Source organism: Phyllopteryx taeniolatus, chromosome 7 (genome assembly GCF_024500385.1).
Source record: "Phyllopteryx taeniolatus isolate TA_2022b chromosome 7, UOR_Ptae_1.2, whole genome shotgun sequence".
Lineage (NCBI taxonomy): Eukaryota > Metazoa > Chordata > Actinopteri > Syngnathiformes > Syngnathidae > Phyllopteryx > Phyllopteryx taeniolatus.
The window spans coordinates 15,610,957-15,633,325 of NC_084508.1; the positions used below are offsets into that span (position 1 = coordinate 15,610,957).

The following is a 22,369-nucleotide window of genomic DNA, read 5'->3' on the forward strand; positions in this document are numbered from 1 at the left end:
TCAGAGGAAAATGTTTTATTGATCATTAAACAGGCATAACATTTCTAGGTAAAAGGGATTTTTAAGTATATATATTAATTTGTAGTAATTCATGTATTTTGTGTTCTTTTTTATAGGTTAATGTGCAGTATTTTGTATTGGCTCTCATCATGTATGTAACGGTGTCCAGTGTGTGCATCTGAATTCTGTTGTTACTGTGAATTGTGATTTTGTTGCGTTTCTTTACTGTGCTAAATTCCTAAATAAAAGTGGAACTAAAAATTCATTGTTTAGAGGTTCTTACCATGACTTGTGCCTCCACTGGAGACTTGAAGAGGAGTGTTTCAATGTCACAGTTGCTGGAAAGCGGATTTTCTAACAGCACCTCAACCTCTGCTTTCCTGCAATGTACAACCCCAATTCCAATGAAGTTGGGACGTTGTGTTAAACATAAATCAAAACAGAATACAATGATTTGCAAATCACGTTCAACCTATATTTAATTGAATACATGCCAAAGACAAGATATTTAATGTTCAAACTGATAAACTTGATTGTTTTTAGCAAATAATCATGAACTTAGAATTTTATGGCCCGCAACACGTTCCAAAAAAGCTGGGACAGGTGGCAAAAAAAGACTGAGAAAGTTGAGGAATGCTCATCAAACACCTGTTTGGAACATCCCACAGGTGAACAGGCTAATTGAGAAAAGGTGGATGCCATGATTGGGTATAAAAGGAGTTTCCCTGAATTACTCAGTCATTCACAGGCAAAGATGGGGCGAGGTTCACCTCTTTGTGAACAAGTGCGAGAGAAAATAGTCGAACAGTTTAAGGACAATGTTCCTCAACGTACAATTGCAAGAAATTTAGGGATTTCATCATCTACGGGCCATAATATTCTCAAAAGTTTCAGAGAATCTGGAGAAATCACTGCATGTAAGCGGCAAGGCCGAAAGCCAACATTGAATGCCCGTGACCTTCGATCCCTCAGGCGCACTGCATCAAAAACCGACATCAACGTGTAAAAGGATATCACTACATGGGCTCAGGAACACTTCAGAAAACCAATGTCAGTAAATACAGTTCGGCGCTACATCCGTAAGTGCAACTTGAAACTATTATGCAAAGCAAAAGCCATTTATCAATAACACCCAGAAACGCCGCCGGCTTCTCTGGGCCCGAGCTCATCTAAGATGGACTGATGAAAAGTGGAAAAGTGTTCTGTGGTCCGACCAGTCCACATTTCGAATTGTTTCTGGAAATTGTGGACGTCGTGTCCTCCGGCCCAAAGAGCAAAAGAACCATCCGGACTGTTATGGACGCAAAGTTCAAAAGCCAGCATCTGTGATGGTATGGGGCTGTGTTAGTGCCAATGGCATGGGTAACGTACACAACTGTGAAGGCACCATTAATGCTGAAAGGTACATACAGGTTTTGGAGAAACATATGCTCCCATCCAAGCATTTCATGGACGCCCCGTCTTATTTCAGCAAGACAATGCCAAACCACATTCTGCACGTGTTACCACAGCGTGGCTTTGTAGTAAAAGAGTGCGGGTACTAGACTGGCCTGCCTGCAGTCCAGACCTGTCTCCCATTGAAAATGTGTGGTGCATTATGAAGCGTAAAATACAACAACGGAGACCCCGGACTGTTGAACAGCTGAAGCTGTAAATCGAGCAAGAATGGGAAAGAATTCCACCTACAAAGCTTCAACAATTAGTGTCCTCAGTTCCCAAACGTTTATTGAATGTTGTTAAAAGAAAAGGTGATGTAACACAGTGGTAAACATGACCCTGTCCCAGCTTTTTTGGAACGTGTTGCAGCCATAAAATTCCAAGTTCATGTCAGTACAGTTTATCCGTTTGAACATTAAATATCTTGTCTTTGTAGTGTATTCAATTAAATATAGGTTGAACATGATTTGCAAATCACACTTTTCTAGAGACTGTTTCTGCCTTACCTTGCCATCTGCTCCAGAGCCCGGCAGTAGCCACTGATCTTCTGAGTGTCACTCGACAGCATCTTGCGACCTGACACGCAGCGCTGCTTGAAGGCCTGGAGAAGCAAATTCCTGCCCTGACTGTCCTCCACCTGAGCCCAGGTAGAACTGATAGACTGCTCTGTGCAAGAGTGGAAAAACAAAAAAAGTAAGGTCAATCTCTTCACATTTAAACACACTTTTGGTGTTGACATAATGTTAAAACCTTGAGTGGCCAGCTGTTCCTCAGTTGCTCTGATCTCTGAGTCCAGGTGACCGATCTCATTCTTGAGTTGCTCTATCTTCTTCTGAAGCTCACTCTGCTTTGCAGTCACCCTCTGGCCCTCACGCTGCTTCGCCTGAGCACAAAATAATAACATGGAAATGAACTTTGGGTTGGTCATCACTTTAGCAGATGACAACAAATAGTTTGAAATTTATCATAGCCTACCTCTTTGTCTTGAAGCACTTTGTACCTTTTAGACATTGTCAAAGAAAAAAACTGAACATTAATAGTATATACATAATGTTGGAATTCATTGGGAAGCGATTGGAGAACTGAAAATAAAATGACATATACAGTAGTAGTAGTAGCTTTGACTCCATCACACAACAACAAAGCATGGCTTATTTGGTGTATAACAACAGGACTGTGAGCGGGTGGTTACTTGACCAGAGGCTGAGTGTTTCAGTCCCGCAGTGGACAAAAAATAAATTGCTATTAGTTGTTGGAGAGAGGCTAGTTTGCTTGCTGACTACTGCCGAAGTGCCCTTGAGCAAGGCAGTGAATCCTCCCCAGGCTCAACATAGCTGTGCGGGCGTCTCTCTTTGCATGCCTGCAAGTGTGGCGTGCCAAAATACTGTATACAGCAGAGTGTAAATTGAAATTTAAGTATATCAAATTTTAAAAACATGTCAATTTAGATAGTTTTACTCTCACAACACAAAAATCAAGTTACCTGGTTACTAAAGTGAGTTCAGACTCAATATGTTACTCAGAGGGAAAAGGATACCACTGAAGATTGCCTCGCTTGATCTTCACAGTTCTAGAAAAGCCATCAGAAATGAAGTACACCAGTCAGTACTTGGACATTCCATACTTACAATACAATATGTGTTCAGGTATAGTTAGTTCAAATTACACACAAAGTTTCAGAAAAATAGAATACTGGGTGGGCTAAAGTAGGTTTACACTTTAACGTATTTATGGAAGAAAGGTTAAAGGAAGGACAAAAGGAAGACGGAAGAAAAGATGGAAGCGGCTCATTGTCACTTTTAGAGTCTCCAATCTCTGACCTTGAAAACCAAATTTACCTTACCATTATTTTAAACCCTACAAGATTTGAAGCCCAAAACAAGGCTCGGAACCCTAATTTGAAAACCCAACCCTGGCTAGATGCTCTATACTGAAACACTAAACCTGGTAAGAAACCATGTTGAGGGACGACAATCATGAATCACGAAGCTGCAGTATACTTTTGGCCCACCCCGTGTAATAGCAAAACTGATGATACAATAGCGAGGTACAGAAAATAAATATGGTAACAGCAGTTACCACTTAAACATTAAATGAACCTTTGTTGGAAAACGTGATTGGTGACATATTTCCAAATAGACGTTCCTTTCCCAACACACAACCTGGAAATAAAATAAGGAAAATTAACGGTTAGCGCTGCTATGTTCAAATCAGCTGTGACAAGTGATAATAAAGCGATAATGACACCGACGTTTTCAAGTAGCAGTCAGGCGGCAGTCTCTCTGGGGGCAGATTGAACTCTTCCGTCGCCCAAAGTTTCAAATCCCGCACTAGATGTCTGTCCGCCATCCTTATCGACGTCGGAAGAGAAACAAGACAGCGAGCTAGCTGGCTCCACAAGCTAACTATCGACGAGTTATTCGTAGTTACTAGCTAGCATACACTGGTTGACTGTGGTGTTCTTACTTACGCACTTGTACACGGAAAAACACAACTATCCAATAAAACGCGCTTTATATCATCATACTTTTTAAAAAATTGAATGAACTAGCCGAATTTTCAACTTCCCGCCCGTTTATATCACTTCCGGGGTACGTTACGCCGTGATCACATGATTGAAGTGGCTACGCCCATTTTTCCCCGTTCTGAAGTTTCCTTCCACCGATTGAAGAGCTTCAACATCACAACTTTATTGAAAAGTTACATGACATCCTATGATTTGTTTAGTTTATTCACATTTATTCCGAATATTTTCTATACTGTAGTGGGTTAAAATAATAATAATACTCTTCAATTTTAACCCTTATAAAATGCCACATGCAGCTCATCAACAGCCCTGTAATATCTGTTGCATTATCCATCCACCCATCCATTTTCTGAGCTGCTTCTCCTCACAAGGGTCGCGGGCGTGCTGCAGCCTATCCCAGCTATCGTCGGGCAGGAGGCGGGGTACACCCTGAACTAGTTGCCATACAAACAAACAACCATTCGCACTCACATTCACACAGGCAATTTAGAGTTTTCAATTAACCTACGACGCATGTTTTTGGGATGTGGGAGGAAACCGGAGTGCCCGGAGAAAACCCACGCAGGCACGGGGAGAACATGCAAACTCCACACAGGCGGGGCCAGGGATTGAACCCCAGTCCTCAGAACTGTGAGGCAGACGCTCTAACCAGTCGACCACCGTGCCGCCATCTGTTGCATTAATTTAGCGTTTTTTTTCTTCGAAAATTGGTAAAATAATTCATTTTGGATGCTGACAGGGGTGTGTGGAGTTGGTGCTGCGGGTCTGGGAGAGATGGCCCTCTTCGTCGGTGGTTGTCCGGCCTAATGGGCCCGACCTGTAGGACCTTCTTAATCACTCACTTAGCACACACTCACACCGTTCACTATATATATTTTTCTCACGAAACACATCTGGGCACATACATGTATCAAAGGGTTCCTGGGGGACTGGTATGGGATCGGGAGGGTGTGGGTGCCAGATCGGGATTCAGCATGTCTGTGCTGTTTTCCGGTCCGTTCGCCCTGCCTGCCCCCCTGGATTTTAAATACATCACACACACTCCCCATGGTTTAATGCACCACATACACACCCTCGGCTCACTGACCTCTCCAGATTTTAATGCACCGCACCACACCACCCGGGGGGGGGGGCACTGATACACTGGGTAGGGCCAATGACTGCCAGTCGGGGACCTGGCAGTCATAGTAACAGGGGGGAGGTGGGTCTCACTTACTTGCATGGCGCTGCTCCTGAGGCCGGGCTGGATGACTGCTCGGTGTTGGGGCTTATCGTTCCCTTGTCGGGTGCCCCTATCCGCCCTCCTTTCCAACAAACAAGGGACACTCTCCTGCCCTCGGGCTGGGTAGGGACTGGCTGCATTGCGGGCCCTGCGGGTTGGGGGCGTCTTGCACTCCTGGCGGTGGCGGGGCGGGGTGGCGGTGGGTGGGCTGGTATTGGGTCCCTGCGGCCCCTGCCGGGTGGCCAGTTGTCGGGTGCCACGGTGGGGCCAGCGGACCGCCCTGGGTCCCTCGGTGTGGGACGTGTCCCGTCCGCCGGGATGCTCTCGGGTGGACCCCTGGGCCTGATCCCGCCCCTCGATTGATTGGGTGGGGTCCTCAGCCGTTGCGGTGCGGCCACAGCAATTTCAGGACACTTCTGTCAGTCTTTGTGCATGTAAAACGGTATCAATTCACTTGCATGTATACGCAGACACACACCCCTAGGACTCTTTCACTGGGTGTGGGGTCACGCACTTACTGCGCCAAATAACTCATGAATATGCAAATCGCGTGTGTATCCCCTCACTTATACTATCGTCTTGTAGACTTTTATAATTCACATAATTAATGCCACCACACTTCAGTTGAACCGTCGGGTTCACAACCCTTGTCCTGTATGCTTCTTCTCCTGTCCTTGTCCTGTTCTAGCTTGTCCTTTCCTTCCCTCACAGGGTGTAGCACTACAGCCCCATGCAACACTCATATTTAATGTTTCATTGTTGTAGATAATGTAATTATTTACTTCTCTCATCCTGTTTGCAATTAGTGGTTTGTCTTTGTTTCTCTCTCACTTCTAGAAACTTTGTTCTGTTCGACTGATCAAGTCTGATTCTCAATAAACCTCAATTATAATACCACAGCGCAAGCTTAAAAACTCCACTGTGACACAGTAAAACTGTTCCGGCATGAAAGGTATACAGATTTTCCATTCTGCTTGACCTAACAGCCGAACAGGACAAAGGGAAGTTTGCCTACCCCAGCCTTATATGGTCAGTTTCCTTTGTATGAATGAGTAAACAACTTAGTAAATTAAGAGACTGGGCCACCACTTAATACATCCATCAATCCATTTTCTGAAACGCTTATCATCACGAGGGTCACGGGTGTGCTGGCACCTCTGCCAGCTGACTTTGGGTGAGAGGCAGTACATACTGAAATGGTCACTTGCCAATTGCAGGGCATATAGAGACAAACAACCATTTGCACTCACATTCACACCTATGGGCAATTTAGAATCTTCAATCAACCTACCATGCATTTATTTGGAATATGGGAGGAAACCGGAGTACCCGGACAAAACCCACGCAGGCATGGGGAGAACATGCAAACTCCACACAGAGGCCGGATTTAAACCCGGATCCTCAGAACTGTGAGGCAGATGTACTAACCAGTCTCCAACTGTGCCGCCCCACATAATACAATTTTGTTTAAAACACAATAATCTATTCTAATAACCTGGCAAAGTACTTTAATTCAAATTTTGATTGCAATGGATTAAAATCCAGCTTTAACAAGCCCAATCAGAACAAAAGTAAAAATTATGTGTAATAAACTGCATTTACTGCAGGCAACAATAAATATGCCAGATACTTCAAATCAAATATATTTTATTCATTTACTACAAAGAATAAACTATGTAGCAATGATTTGAATGCACAGCATTAGACAAACTGAACCCAGATTTCATAATCTTGGTAAACATAATGGTCATACTGCAGAAACCGAGGTAAGTGATGATCATATTTCAAGTGCGTTAAATAAATTAGACCTGCGTTTAGAAAATCAAGGTCCTCTCCTTGATTCACGATGGTGAAAATGTTTTCACAATTTCAGCAAATAACAACATAACACCCTTACACATTTTTTAAATAAAAAAGTAAGCCTTTCATTATGATACATGGCCTTATGTTAAAATACTTCCAAACCTCGTTTGTATAAATGAATGTGTTAAGTTGCAAAAACGTGGCAATGTGTTTTATTGTTGTACAATGTCACCGAATCCTGGTAAACAGATTAAGCACTGACACAGATTCCTGAAAGAAAAGAAACAACAATAAGTGAACGACCTGGCAGATATGAAGATGATCTATAACTAAAGCTTCACCCACTTTTGTGGATCTTGTTTTACTGAAGACATTCCAAAAGCGGAGCGTCTCATCTCCAGCTCCTGTAACAATCGCTTCCCCATCCGGGGACATAGCCTGACGTTTAACAGAAAAAACATGAATAAACTTTGATAATGCATCAAGTGATCACATAATGACATCACAAGTCCTATTTAAAAATGAACTAACCAGGTAGAGAACTCTGTAAGAGTGCCCTGTGAGTTTGGCCACTTGAGTGAGCGCTGGATATTTCCACACCAAAATCTGGTTTTGAGAGTAGCCGTGGGTGCTCACCTGAAGGCAAAAAAAAGGAATACAGTACTGTATTAGAATTGCAAACATGCTGTAGGGGAATTCAAATTTGCTTATTGTAACAGTGCTTGGCACCGCTTAGCACCTCCATGTTCGCCCTCTGTATTCTGTATCTGGATAGTGCCTGCCTCCAGCACCCACGGAACAAAACTGTGCTCTCCTGTTCTGTCGGCGACTGAGCCTCATCATAAATGCCCCGTATTCTGTGTTTTTTTCACAAACATCACATACGGCGTTTTGGCTGTTTGTGGAGCTGAAATAGCCCCACACGACTCCTTTCACGCTCTGGCACAGGGCCGCACGATATTGTAATCAAAATATTTCTTAAACCTGCGATATGAAAAAATACAGGATAACATACTCAAGACGTGAAAACCAGCACGTCATAGTTCTATATTTGAGTGCATTCGTTTAAATGACACACATTGGTGTGTAAACCTGAAGTTTGTATCTCCACAGTAGCCACAGGTCTCTACCTTCCCTCTTCCCCAAATGTAATCTGTTGCGACGCGCATTAGTTACATTCTGAAGAGCGATACAGGAAACACAGCTGGTGTACATTGTTCCCCGTGTCCTCATTCATTGTTATCATACAAGGGGATAAGTATATTAAAGTCTGGGCTGCTCCGCGTGTTGTTTGAAGGGTTATACCGTAACATCGGCGTTAATCTTATTTGCATATCCCAACAGGTCCCTCTGCTGTTTTTTTTGTTTTTTTAAAATATGACAGCTGAAGTACAGCAACATCACAGCGGACCCTGCGATGTGGCTATTGCGCATATGTATATCGCGATGACGATGCTCAAACAATATATCATGCAGCCCTAAAGTCTGCCATTGTGTCTACAGTGTGACACTGAGCCACTGACTTATTGAGCAGCGTGCTGCTGCGCTTGCGCATGACACACATACCCGAGCGGAAGAAAAAGCAGTTCCCATTAACCATGTGCCATTTAGACAAGATCTCAATAATGAAGTTACATTCCACTGTGTTTCTGTTAATGATATATATTACCTCAAATAACTGAAGTATCAAAGGTGTTGATATTTTTATTTGAGGGGTCCAAAATTTAATCACTTTTCTCCCCCTTACAGTGCCGTTGACATAGAGTACTTCCAAGATCAAATTCAAGCACCTTCAACACACTTTCAATGGCAATTATCAAGATTTTCCAGCATATTAAAGAATCATTTGGTAATGAAACTAAACCAGGCTTGCCAGAATTGATATAAAACATTTTCTTACCCCAAAATGACATAGGCAGTCATTCATTTTCATTTTCTTACTAAATGGTAATTTGTTTGGAATAAATACTACAATTTCAAGAACTTTATCCTAATTTCAATTTCATTTCACACAATAAAAAAACCACAACAAAACAAGATGAAATACGATTGTGCATCAAGTGTCACTTACTAGCTCATTTGTGTGCTTGGACCAAGCCAGGTTGCAGACCTGTGAGCCCGTGTCCACGCACTGCAGCGGCTGCGACGTCAGCGTATTCCAAAAGCGAATACAGCGGTCAGCCGTGCCGCCCCCAGAGGCCAGCAGGCCATGCTGGTGTGGTGACCAAGCGATGGCCTTTACTGCAGCCAGGTGATTTGTGTAAGCCTGCACAGGGCTCAGCGAGGAGTGATTCCAAACCAGCAACTGAAATGAAGCCAAAATACATCCAATGAGTAAATACTTTGCCAGACTAGAAATATGTGACAGAAATACAGACTGTACACCATTGCATTTTTTTTTTTAGTAATGCAATAATGACCATATATTTAAACTTTAGTGCTCTAGGGCTGCATTTAATTATTAAAAGACTAGAGACAGGGCGTCACAGTGGACGACTGGTTAGAGCGTCAGCCTCACAGTTCTGAGGACCCGGGTTCAATCCCCGGCCCCGCCTGTGTGGAGTTTGCATGTTCTCCCCGTCCCTGCGTGGGTTTTCTCCGGGCACTCCGGTTTCCTCCCACATCCCAAAAACATGCATTAATTGGAGACTCTAAATTGCCCGTAGGCATGACTGTGAGTGTGAATGGTTGTTTGTTTCTATGTGCCCTGCGATTGGCTGGCAACCAGTTCAGGGTGTACCCTGCTTCCTGCCCGATGACAGCTGGGATAGGTTCCAGCACGCCTGCGACCCTAGTGAGGAGAAGCGGCTTGGAAAATGGATGGATGGAAGACTAGAGACAGCTGGGACATTTAAAAAACATTTTTAAATTAATGCAACAAATAATACAGGACACTCGATAATGTAAATGCTCAGGCTGTGTTAACAAAGGTGAAAAAAAATAAATTTGTCATCATATTTGTGTTTTGTTTTGTCTGTTAGTTAGAAGGTTACTCCCTAGTCCAAGGAGGATGAAGAACAATCACCAGTCTCATAATGATCCTGGAGGCCAGGCTGCTCTATTGATGTCAGTGAAAATAAATTCCAGAGTCCACACCTTCTTTTTTGTCAGTACCATATGCAACTCCACACTATTAATCATATTGCAGTACCTGTTAAAATAATAGCAATGTAGTCTTTTTCTACCTTTTGATTTGGCCCCTGAAGTCATAGGCTATTAAAACACAATAATTAAATAACGCAGTCATTATAGACCATTGGGAAAGTCAATAAACTACAATTTCATTAACCTTAAAGAACAGCAAAATGACAACAATTTGTCAAAATTGAAGGAGCGTGTTATGATCTCGATAAATTCTACGGGATGTGACTACAAACCTTGTTGTCATTGCCACCAGAAGCAAGCAGCTGATGGTCGGTGCTCCACTTCAAGCCACACACTTCCTGCCTGTGTCCCTGCAGCCGTCGCTCCGACTGGAGTGGAGGAGTTCGGATGTCCCTCTGAAAAATCATGCGATCACGGCTGCCCGAGGAGAGCTGGTCAGCATTCCATGCTAACGCTCCTGTGGACAGACACAAAGTCAATAATTCAAATACCTAAAGAACTACACATTGAGTCACTACTGCTTGATTTATACTGCATAGTTCAAGTGCCATAGTTCAGATTTTTTGCCCTCAAGTGGCACAATTTGAATATGGGTCATGTCAGCATAAATAGAAGAACCGAGGAAATCAGATATCCTCAGATCAGAATCAGACCTCTTCTAAATGGAGATAAATCAAATACTTATGGGATATTCGGACATTAGGACCTGCAGTGTAAATCCAGCCTTAAAACACTGTTTATTGTAAATATTCTGACCGACTCTGGCCGAGTGTCCCTCCAGGGTGGACAGTTTCTTTCCGCCGCCAGCATCCCAGATCTGAACGTAGCCTTTCTGAGTCCCCACTGCTACCAGGTTGCCCTAAAAATAGGAATATTTCTTTCCACAAACAAACCTAATTTAACCACTTTCCTACGGCAAACCAGGTATAAGAAATTACCCTCTCAGACCAGCCGACTGACGTAACCGAGTCCCCCTCCACGGATAGATCACACAGCCTTGTTACCTGAGGAAGAAATGGTTCAAGAGATATATTTGACTATGTGGTTGACTGGAATAATTACAACTGCGGCAAAAATTACAGACTGCTGCACTATGGGATATCACATGTGCAATACAGGCTGCAAATCTGATCAAAATGTGTCACTTTAGCTTCCAATGTTTCCAGGGTCAAACTGTCCCCATTTTAAAAACTATTAAGTGCACAATGTTATATGTACCTACAGTGGATATAAAAATTCTACACACACCTGCACAAATGCCAGATATTTGTAATGTAAACAAATGAGACCAAGATTAATTCATTTCAGAACTTTTTCCACCATTAACATGACCGATAACCTGTACGACTCCATTGGAGAAGAAAAAAAAAAAGGGGAGAGAGGGGAATTAAAAACAACGGCGATAATGTTGCACAAGTGTGGACACCCTATAACTGGGGATGTGGCTGTGTTCAGAATTAACCAATCACATTCAAACACCTTAAATGGGAGTCAACACACCTGCCACCATTTAAAGTACCTCTGATTAACCCCAAATAAAGTCTAAAATTGCAAAATGTCTTCACTTGTAATAAAGTTGGGCGATTATAAGCATTTTTTTCTTACCAAACCACTTTTTAAAATACTACGGAGCCCCCCTGGTGCCAAGGTATGAGAAAAATAAAATTCCTTGATAATCTGTTCCCTCAATTTAGTAATCTGTTCCCTCAGTTTAGTAAACTGTACCCTCAATTTAGTAAACTGTACCCTCAGTTTAGTAATCTGTACCCTCAGTTTAGTAATCCGTACCCTCAATTTAGTACTGTGTTTAGGAAACACGCAGGCTAATTGTAGCCAGTCCTGCTAGTACTGCTATATAATGATCAACCCCCTCGAACTACAGCAATATTGCCTTTCAGTTGAAAAAATGGGATGTAGGATATATCACGACATGACAATTTATACACAGAATTCACAAGAGTAAGAATATAACATACAAATAGAATTTACTTCATTTGACAGATATACATAGGTATACGGAGCCCCAGACATTTGCTAAACTGAGGGAATGGATTACTAAACTGAGGGTACGGATTACTAAACTGAGGGTACAGTTTACTAAACTGAGGGAACAGATTATCAATGAATTTTATTTTTCTCATACCTTGGCACCAGGGGGGCTCCGTAAAATACACTGAACAGCTGAACAATTTTTTCCCTTGATTTTGTATTTCAAATGTAGTTATCCATCAATTTATTTGTGTATCTGTTTGCAATATGAAGAGGAAATGACACTTTTTTTATGGTTTCACAGTTAAAAAAAGCCCTCTATGGGAAACCATAATGTGGCCGGCGACAAAACGAGTTTGACACCCCGGTTAAGTACCTGTGACCACGATCTCCCCTTTGCTTCAAATGTTTAGTGTATGGTGTAGGGTGAAAAGAAACAAATAATCCACATGAAATCTCCCAAACGCATGTGGTAAATGTGTTTTGATCTGACAAAAACAAAGGTTGAAGTTTTTGCCAGAACTCCAAAATGTATGTTTGTCGCAAACACAACGCTGTTCATCAGCAAAAGAAAACCATACCTACAGTGAAGCATCATGCATTGAGGCTGTTTTTCTTCAGCTGGAACTGGGAACTTAGTTAAGGTGTAGAAATTTTGAACAGTTCCAGATACTAGCCAGTGTCAGCACAAAACCTTCTGGCTTCTGCTAGAGAGCAAAAACATGTCAGGAAAAGCCTACTAGAACATTTGAACTTTACATTGGGTTAATGTGAGGCACTTCAAATGGCGGCAGGTGTGTGCTGACTCCCATTTAACATGAGTTTGAATGTGATCAGTTAATTTTGAACACAGCCACATTCCAGTTATTAGAAGCTGTGCACACTTTGTGTAACCACATTAGCTTAGTTGTTTATTTTTACTTTTTCTCTCTAAAAGATTATTTTTTTTCCCCCAATTGAGTTGTAGAGGTTTTAGGTCACATTCAGGATTTATCTTGGTCTCATTTATTTTTAGATCACAAAAACCTGGGATTTGAACAGGGGTGTGTTGACCTTTTATTTCCACTATAGTATGTATCCTTCTGGAAATTTGTGTTTGTAAATCAAATACAATTGACTCTATTGTTTAGTCCAGTTTTTGTATTCTTTACTAGAACTATTACCAGACATTTAATAGCTTTAGTTGAGTGGCAGGGGTACCTGGCTGGTACAGGCACTCCACAAGTAAACACATGTTCCCAGGCCGACGCTGAGCACATTGAGAGACGACCAGTCCACCAAATTAAGGTAAAAGTCATCCTGCAGCTCTGGTGCATCCAAGACTTTGAAGGGGATCTTGGGAATCTTTCTGGTTGGCTTTCTAGGTGATCGCAGCAGTTTCTGACTGCAAGAAGGAAAGTCAGAAATATTGAAACCTTCAGTCAACATGGCACATGAAACATTACATTTTCAACAAGTATGAGATTTAAAACCAAACCCTTGTACCTTTTGTTACTGACAGGTGACAACGAGTATGGAGAGAGGTTGGTTTCGCTGGCCGGTGAGCTTCTTTTGAGCTCAAGTGAGTACTGCAAAGAAGACACAGCAAAATCTCTTTTAATGTTATTTTAAACCCAGGCTAAATGACTATCAGTCTGTATGATGAGACAGCAGGAGGTAGATTTATTCAAGTGTTCAAATTTCCATTTATTCATTTGAAATGTTCATACAGTGAAGAGTCTCCGCTTCTCAGGTGTCAATAGCTGCAAATGGCTATCTTCCGTCTGAGGGTCCTGGATCCTTTCTATTCCTGCTCCCAGGAGCTCATTCTTTAGCAAAGCGGAGTACGTCAAACCATCTGCTGAAGGTGAGAAAAATTTGACTTTGATAAAAAAGAAAACAAATCTACAGCCATCTGCTGTATGCCACCTAACGTCTAGATAACAACAACAGAAAAATGTCAAATAACAACATATGGGTCTCTATTTTAGCCGGCACGGTGGACGACTGGTTAGCACATCCGCCTCACAGTTCCGGGGACCGCAGTTCAAATCCAGGCCCCGCCTGTGTGGAGTTTGCCTGTTCTTCCCGTGCCTGGGTGGGTTTTCTCCGGGTACTCCGGTTTCCTTCCACATCCCAAAAACATGCGTGGTATGTAGACATGTGGGGCAGGAGTATGGGTCTTGGCCTCTTTTTGTTCTGCTTGGTTATCAGGTCATCATCTTCTGGCCTCTTCAGTTGCTCTTTCGTCCAGTCAGTGAGTTCCCGGTGAACTATTGAAAACGCATTGGATCATGTGTCATGTGTGTTCATATAAGCTCAGTGTTAAAAATATGAGGTTCATCAGCATGGCATTTTGCAGAATAAGTTAGGGACCAGGCGGCACGGTGATCGACTGGTTAGCACATCTGCCTCACAATTCTGAGGACCGGGGTTCAAATCCCGGCCCCGCCTGTGTGGAGTTTGCATGTTCTCCCCCGTGCCAACGTGGGTTTTCTCCGGGTACTCTGGTTTCCTCCCACATCCCAAAAACATGCATGGTAGGTTGATTGACGACTCTAAATTGCCCGTAGGTGTGAATGTGAGGGCGAATGTTTGTTTGTATGTGCCCTGCAATTGGCTGGCGACCGGTTCAGGGTGTACTCTGCCTCCCGCCCGAAGATAGCTGGGATAGGCTCCAGCATGCCGGGACCCTAGTGAGGATAAGCGGTAAAGGAAATGGATGGATGGATGGATGGATGGATGGGTCTCTATTTTCATGACTAGCGCGAATCCAACAATTTAGGAATGGAGAACCTGAAATGATTACTATATGAACAAATAAGATATTTTATGAACTGGTAAACAAGACTTGATTGACAGATTGATGCCAATGGAAAAAAAGGATTTCAAAAAAATGCTTCTGAACAAAACATGTCCTGGGGATTATTTGTCCATGTTCATTCTTTTGGGATTATAATTGAAGTCCTTGAATTTATTAAAAGCATTACTTTTCAAGGCAGTGGAAGATGAGCTTGCTGCAGCCTCATTGCAGGTGCTTCTGTGTCTGATCTCAAAGTAGGTCCTCTTGGTGCTCCGGCAGAGTTCGAGTGGCCTCTGAGTGTGAGAGCAGATTTAGTAGGGCCTTTGGGTGCTGTACTAGAGTTGGAATGGCATCTGTGTGCTACAATTGAGTCGGTGAGGTTTCTGGGTGTTCCTCTAGCATTAGAGTGGCCTCTGGGTGCGAAAGCAGATTTAGTAGGGCCCCTGGGTGCTCTAGAAAAGGTTTGTTGGTCTTTTAGAATTCCAGCAGTAGTCCTTGCTTGCTGCACTCATTTATTTGCCCTTTCTGAAGTCAAAATTCATTTCATCTTTTGAGCCTCCTTCTCCTGATTTTTTTCTGATTAAAGTCCATCTGATATGTCTGGTATGATGACATACAGGACGTTTTTAATGGCTGGTCTATTCTCATTGTTGAAGCCGCCCACTCCCTTGCTCTAATTCTGGATTTGACAATTACAAGGCCCTCATAAATCTCAACATTTGAGAAGCATCACTCTCCTTTAAAGATGTCATCCATCAGATTAAATGATCCCTCAACCAGGGGACCAGTGAAGACGCTAAGAAGTGCTTTGCCCATCTTACTCAAAATAAAATCTCATAACCTTCTCTCGATCATCAAAATGATTGGACACCACCAGTCTATATCGACCCTTCTTTCGCTCTCATTGTAGTTCAGGACATGAGCAGCCATATCCTCGTCTACTAGCTATGAATCCACTTCTTCAACAAGAGGTTGACTGAGCTCCTCTGGTTCAACAACATAAGGCAAGGCTTTCCCTAAGGTGAGGAAAGCCCCAAGACGGACTCATGTTGAAACAAAGATGGCATAAAAGCAGATTGTGTAGTGATAATGTGGTTGTTCAGAGGAAGGTCTTTAAGAAGGAATTCTGCTGCCTTGATCCATCCTCGTCTGAGAGAGCTCTACATACTGTTTACCCATGTCTTCCATCTCACACAAGCAGTATACTCAGTGAGGAGTAGACATATCTACCAACAGACAGATTTCTGTCAGAGAGTTGGAAGTCTCGATTCCAGACATCAAAGTTCAGTAGTTCAATAACTCTTTGGGCTTCATGAAAAAAAAATACTTCAGTGGGAATTTTTCTCTGAGTCGCTGAAAACTAATATTAAAATTGTAATTTGTCAGTTTAATTTTTTGATAGTCGCTGTCTCGTAATGAATATAATATGAGGTTTTAAATGTTCTGCAAATCATAATTTTTAAGAAGAAAAAAAAGTCAATAAAAACAGCTTACATTTAAATTCACATACGCATACCTCCGAACATGTTGACCAAAGCTGTGCACTTGCTAAACTCTGAGAAGAGCACAGAGAGCCGTGCCTTTCGGTTTTGATTCTGTGTTGTTCTTGTTCTGGATGCAACTGTTTGCTCTTGTTGAAGAACCTCTACTCTAGCATTTTAAAATGATAGTGCATGCCTTTCAAGCACTTGGTCAAGAACCCATCCGCAGCGCACACACAAATAAATGACGACAGTCACGACACTGTTTAATTTGTAAAACTCATTTTTATAACTCACGACACATTTGTATAACTATTAACTCTATATAGCACATCTGCCTCACAGTTCTGAGGACCCGGGTTGAAATCCGACCTTGCCTGTGTGGAGTTTGCATGTTCTGCCTGTGCCTGCATGGATTTTTTTCCCCCCAGGTACTCCAGTTTCCTCCCAAATCCCAAAAACATGCATGGTAGGTTAACTGAAGACCCTAAATTCCCCATAGGTGTGAATGTGAGTGTGAATCATTGTTAGTCTATATGCGCCCTGCGATTGGCTGGCGACCAGTTCAGGGTGTACCCTGCCTCTCACCCAGACTTAGCTGAGATGGGCGTCAGCACACCTGCGACCCTAGTGAGGATAAGCGGTACAGAAAATGGATGGATGGATCATTACTTTGTTAATTGTTGCATTACTGAGGCTGTGTCTTGTGTTAACAGAAATAAATAAAATAGTTAAATGCATACCAGAGCTTTTCTTAATTGTATAAATAATTTTGGTGAGGTGTGCCCTTTTTTGGCTTGAGCACCTGCCCCCAAAAATGTGTGTGCAGGTGCCTGAACGTGATCATTTTGCTAGCCTTTTTATTTGTTTTCCTCATTTCTCGGCTTCAACCAGGCTGGATGACAAGAGAGTTGAACTCTGTGCATTGGTCTCAGCACCTGAGGTGTGTGGGTGGGAAGGATAGAGCAGGTCCTGAGTTTAAGGCCATTATTAAATCGCTGATACCGCACAAACAGCGGAATTACACTGTACTGAAGACGCAAAACCATGACGGTGGAGGTTTGTGCGTGCATACACAATGTAAGACATAAACCAAAAGCTAACCAACAGGCCAAAAAATACATGGGCCAAATAACATGGTACAAAAAAATATTAGGCCTCATCTTTTCAGCAGAGAGGGAGAACACTGAGCACCGACACTGATGTGCAAATAACAACACGATAATTTGCTTTAACCGCTGAAATTTAACAGAGGAACAGAACACACAATTTAACACTCAATATATATTCATATAACATAATATTCATTACCTGTATTTGTGTTCCTCTCGAAGATCCCAAACATAGTACAAATGCACCACCAAGCCATTCATGAGTTCATGTAACCGGTTGCACACATCCAGCATATGGAGGAAGCAGTTGCTGATGGGCCTGATCAAGGTCTTCACTGGCAGATGTAGAGGAGAATGGAACTCTGCAAATATTTCTCTCTGCTTCGGTGACTTTTCTATGTCATAAAAGACATCATTGCAGAATCCCTCAAGTTCTGCTGAAAAGGGGCTCATATGTGCTCTGGCGGCATTAGACACCATGTGCAGTGTCTCCACATATGTCCAGAAGGTTGGGGTTCTCCTTTCTCGCTTGTGTCTCTAGTCCAGTTTTCTTGCCTCTCATTACAGCACTATTATCCATAAGAATACTGATGACCGGCCAAGACCATGAGACTACAGGATTTCTTTGAGCTCCTGCATAAGGACTGAAGCAGTGGCGATGCTTACTTTCTGGCTAGCGAGATGCTGTGCTGTTAGCTTAATTAATATTTAGTAAAAACATGCTTTTTTTTGTCTGAATTCGGGAGCAAAGTCATGTGTATTTAAATAGCTGGCATATAGGTTAGAAACAGATAGTTTCGTCAATGCCACTTTATCTTCAGAAAGTTTTTTTTACGAAGAATGACCAAGCGCTGCACAAATTTAAATGACAAAACGTGTTTGGCTACAAACATGTACACGTATTGCTCATATAAGCTGTCAGGCATGGAAGCCGCTGTGGCAGATTTAGATGTACACTCCAGTAGTGTACCAGTGTGAGTCAGAGCATGAACCAAAGCTTTGTGGCAGGCGTCCGCTTCATGGCGAAGAAGCACTTTCTTCCTGCTGCTGCCATACACCAATTTCTAGGAGCACACGCTGCAGAAGCCAAAACACTCCTTTAATTTGCAGCATCAACTTCTGAAAGGCTTTCCATCATTGCCTCTTTCCTCAAGACATACCCAGCACCATTTGTTTCTCAATGAATGATGTATTTTCACTGTGTGTAATAATTTTAGCTTCCATTTTCAGCTGTCGCCGCGCTAATGCTAGACAAGACGTTTTGGCAGATTCCCGCTGATTGGTCTGTTGTAGTCTTTTTTCTACAAAATCACTCCACCACCACTTCTCATATTGGATCCACCTTCCTGACGTCACCGGAATGCCACTCAAGTATTGATTTTTTTTTTCTCCTATTCATAGATAAAGATTGTTTAAAAACAAAAAAATCTATTCGAGGTGACACCCGCCCAAATGACACCACTCGCATGGACACAATGAATAGGTTTACACATATGAAGGTCTGGTCTTGTCCCCAAAAACACATACGCTAGAATTCCAGCATCACGCCGGAGTACTTTAATCCATCCATACAATTACAAACCGTATAGTAGACGTTTTTTACAGCACAGATACACCTCCACGCTCGCTCGCATGTCATGTGCACGTTTTTTTGCTTTAACACACACACATCCATAGGGCGAGTCTTGTTCCAAAAAAAAATAAAAAATAATGAAAAAATCATATGCAGGAGTACTTTAAGCCATGCAGTGTGACACTGATATAGAGTATTTGTATGTCCATTATTTCTTAAGGAAAAAAGTCGAAACAAATCAGAAGGTCAGCTAGATTGGAATGGATTGTTATCGATCTTGGAGGTTCCACTGTAATCTAAAAATAAATAAAATGGAGGCTTGGAATTGTTTGCTATAGAGGATGAAAATCATATTCACCTTTAACAATATCAGAAGATGGTTCCTTGGCTTTCCTGTTTTGATTTGCAGACTTCTCATTTTCCTATTTGAAAACCAAAGAAATACTCATAATTGATCACAATTCATGAATTTGTCTCTTGCTGAAAATCAAACAATACCCCATAAAAGGAATATAATTTTTCTGTATCTGCACAATGCATCGCGGGATATATTTAACTTTCTTCTGATCATTGTTGTTCACTACTTTTCAAGATGCATTGTGGGACACATTGAGGGCACTGTTAAGGGGATAACCTATGCTCACTGCACATTTGAACATCACTTCAAAATGACGAACTCACTATATAGGGCACTAAACTCATATAGTGGATAGGGAGTGATGCCAAACACAGCCTCACTGTTGCTTCTTAATTGTACAGATTGATATCACAGAAGTGCGGTTGACTTAATTGTAATCATTGTGTGTTCCCTTTATTTTTTGAGCAGTGTACATACACTGAGCCTGTGGAAGTTGATATCCCAGTTTGCCGCCGCTCGAGTGGGAATAAATCTGTCGCCGAGCTTATTGGGTGATATTACTGGGGAAGCAGCAGGAGGTGGTGTTTTCTGCAAAGACAACAGATACACTGGGATGTGAGAAAAGTGCAGTATTAGTCACTGAATTAACAGGAATAAAGGAAGGGAAACTCACAGTAGGGCTCCGGTTGTCATTTTGATGGTTGATTTGGCGTAAAAGGCGGTATTCATATTGTGGATCCATTTTGAAGTGAAAGAGAGACCTAGAATTTTTTTTAAAAAATATATATATAATTATATTATTAAATTAGATAATTTAATTACAATTGCATATCATATTAAATATCTACATAAAATTAAAATAATATAGTTTAATGACATATTTAAAAATATTACATGATCCTTAAAACGTTGATTTTTGGATTGAAAAGTTAGTCAAAAACAAATAAAATAAAAATTGTTCAAATTAAGAGTTAAAAAAAGAATTATTACTGCAGCAGAAACAGAGATAACGATAGCAAATGATCATTGAGTATTAAAATTTTAATGACATATCTAAACTATTCTAAGATAACAATTCTAGAAAACGACGCAAAATGCTCTGTTGTCCTTGTCCCTTCTCAACTACTGTTAATTTTGAATTGTATAGCTAACATTTAAGTTACAGGTGTCAAACTAAAGATCTGCAGGCCAGAGCCCACCTTCCACATCGTTTTATGTGGCCTGTGAAACTTTGCCACGATTTCTCCTTGACTTTGTTTCAAAACTACCCATATAAAATGACAACAACCAAATGCTGGTGCAATAATGTGTCTAATATGATGGAACAATTACTAGGGTTCCCAATATAAAGAACGTGTTAGATAAGGGCCAATAAATGTAACTGCCTTGCGCACTAACGACACGCCTAGTCTGTTAACAAACACAGTTCACCTCAGCTTCTGGCTGGCAGACATTATGGCAAGCTTTATAAAAATCAGTAGTCTAGGCTCTTCAGCAATAACAAATGCCGTGTTTAATTCACACTGTTGCAATTGCACTTTCTTTAAAAGAAAAGGTTTAAGCTGTTGACGCTTCATTTTGAGTATCATTAAATTTGTTCCTGTTACCACAAAATATAAGCCGTATGTTTTGCATTGATTTCCCTGACTGTACCGTATGTGAAACAAACCGTGAATTTCTACTGCTGTATCGTTACACATATTAGAGTATGTGCTTCCATCATTGTAACCGGGCCATTTGAGGGCTAATTTATAACGACCAAGTGACCCGCGATGAAAACAAGTTTAATACCTCTAGCTTAAAGTGAGCTACGCCCATTTTTGACGGCTTGTTTGCACATACAGTACAGAGGCTTGTTATGGTGCAGCAAAGTGTAACAGTAACAAAATGACGTTTTAAAACCGAGGGGGCTAACCTTAGCTTACTTAGCGCAAGTAGCTAATTGTAGCATTCTACGGCTTGTGAGAACATATACCTCTGAAGAGAAGAGTCACTCTCTAATAACGCCAACCAAACTACAAACATTACCCCGAGATTCCAGACGTAGGAGATATATATTACCTTACTGCTCTGCAATGTGCATGTCAACAAGCGAAGTGAGTTTCACACAGTTGCATTGTGGGATATCACCCACGTGACGTAAACACGGAAGTGCCTCACTCTAGCATCGAGATTGTAAAATGCCCTCGGAGCGACTGTGGGTTAAATAACTACTAGTCGACGCTCGTAGGCCAAAGAGTTATCTTAGCTGTTAGCTATATAAGCTAACCCTTCTAAAGATCCTGTGTTATACTCGATACAAAAAAAACGTTCAAATAAAGTGGCCCCCTCTGATGCCAGAACACACCAGTGACACAATGTGAAAGAAATGGCACAACAGAATATATTTCGAACATATGTTATAACTATTAGTATTTCACTTTAAATCATTTCAAATTTTAAAACGTCTAAGTTAGTGAGTAAGCCTAACTGCAACAGAGCAAAACCCCATGAAGAGTGTAGTTCATGGTTGAGCTGGCCGAATCAAAATATATGATGATTTATTACTTGTTTTCCTTGAAAACACAATAACACAATAAAATAAATGAAAAGGTCTGTTTTTCAAAAATACTGGTGGCTTTATTGTCCATTTCTGGAATGACACTGTAAATTGAGAGTAACAATTCCGTTGTGAAATTAAGTAAGAGTAAAGTTTCTAGTAGGGGCAGTGCTTCGCGGAGCACATATTAATATTACAGCCTATATTCATTTTGCTCATACTGCATCAACACACATATTTCTTTCACACACAATTTCATAACGGAATCCCTACTCGGCCACAGTGCCTCCTGCTGTAAAAAGTGGGATATTCCGCCTGTCATTAGACATAAATGTAAAGACAATTTATAGAAGACTACACTTACAGTGTTATGTTATAAATTAAAAAGCACGTTTGAACTCACATCCACTTTTGTTTTCAATTAAATGTATACACCCATGA

At 41.6% G+C, this 22,369-nt stretch overlaps 2 protein-coding genes across 7 annotated transcripts in view; both read right to left on the reverse strand.

Moving 5' to 3' along the window:
• The window catches only part of haus5 (HAUS augmin-like complex, subunit 5), an 11,099-nt gene extending 7,045 nt beyond the window's left edge, over nt 1–4,054 (reverse strand). Inside the window, exons 1-7 of one of the 3 annotated variants that reach the window (XM_061778990.1) lie at nt 3,689–4,054; nt 3,537–3,599; nt 2,975–3,007; nt 2,413–2,437; nt 2,188–2,320; nt 1,944–2,103; nt 284–380 (exon numbers count right to left, since the gene is read on the reverse strand). In XM_061778990.1, the coding sequence (XP_061634974.1) occupies nt 284–380; nt 1,944–2,103; nt 2,188–2,320; nt 2,413–2,437; nt 2,975–3,007; nt 3,537–3,599; nt 3,689–3,786 (609 nt within the window). In that variant the 5' untranslated portion in view covers nt 3,787–4,054. Of the gene's footprint in view, nt 1–283; nt 381–1,943; nt 2,104–2,187; nt 2,321–2,412; nt 3,012–3,536; nt 3,600–3,688 lie in introns of those variants that run through there. The other 2 variants (XM_061778991.1, XM_061778992.1) reach the window with 2 other exon arrangements.
• Nucleotides 4,055–6,816: 2,762 nt separating this feature from the next.
• The window catches only part of LOC133481413 (fizzy-related protein homolog), a 30,293-nt gene continuing 14,740 nt past the window's right edge, over nt 6,817–22,369 (reverse strand). The window contains exons 1-14 of one of the 4 annotated variants that reach the window (XM_061780744.1): nt 21,451–21,578; nt 20,063–20,150; nt 19,867–19,977; nt 19,390–19,453; nt 13,793–13,923; nt 13,569–13,651; nt 13,284–13,467; nt 11,033–11,098; nt 10,851–10,953; nt 10,367–10,551; nt 9,061–9,294; nt 7,521–7,625; nt 7,335–7,427; nt 6,817–7,259 (exon numbers count right to left, since the gene is read on the reverse strand). In XM_061780744.1, coding sequence (XP_061636728.1) covers nt 7,218–7,259; nt 7,335–7,427; nt 7,521–7,625; nt 9,061–9,294; nt 10,367–10,551; nt 10,851–10,953; nt 11,033–11,098; nt 13,284–13,467; nt 13,569–13,651; nt 13,793–13,923; nt 19,390–19,453; nt 19,867–19,977; nt 20,063–20,131 — 1,470 coding nt within the window. In that variant the 5' untranslated portion in view covers nt 20,132–20,150; nt 21,451–21,578 and the 3' untranslated portion in view covers nt 6,817–7,217. Of the gene's footprint in view, nt 7,260–7,334; nt 7,428–7,520; nt 7,626–9,060; nt 9,295–10,366; nt 10,552–10,850; nt 10,954–11,032; nt 11,099–13,283; nt 13,468–13,568; nt 13,652–13,792; nt 13,924–19,389; nt 19,454–19,866; nt 19,978–20,062; nt 20,151–21,364; nt 21,579–22,369 lie in introns of those variants that run through there. The other 3 variants (XM_061780743.1, XM_061780742.1, XM_061780745.1) reach the window with 3 other exon arrangements.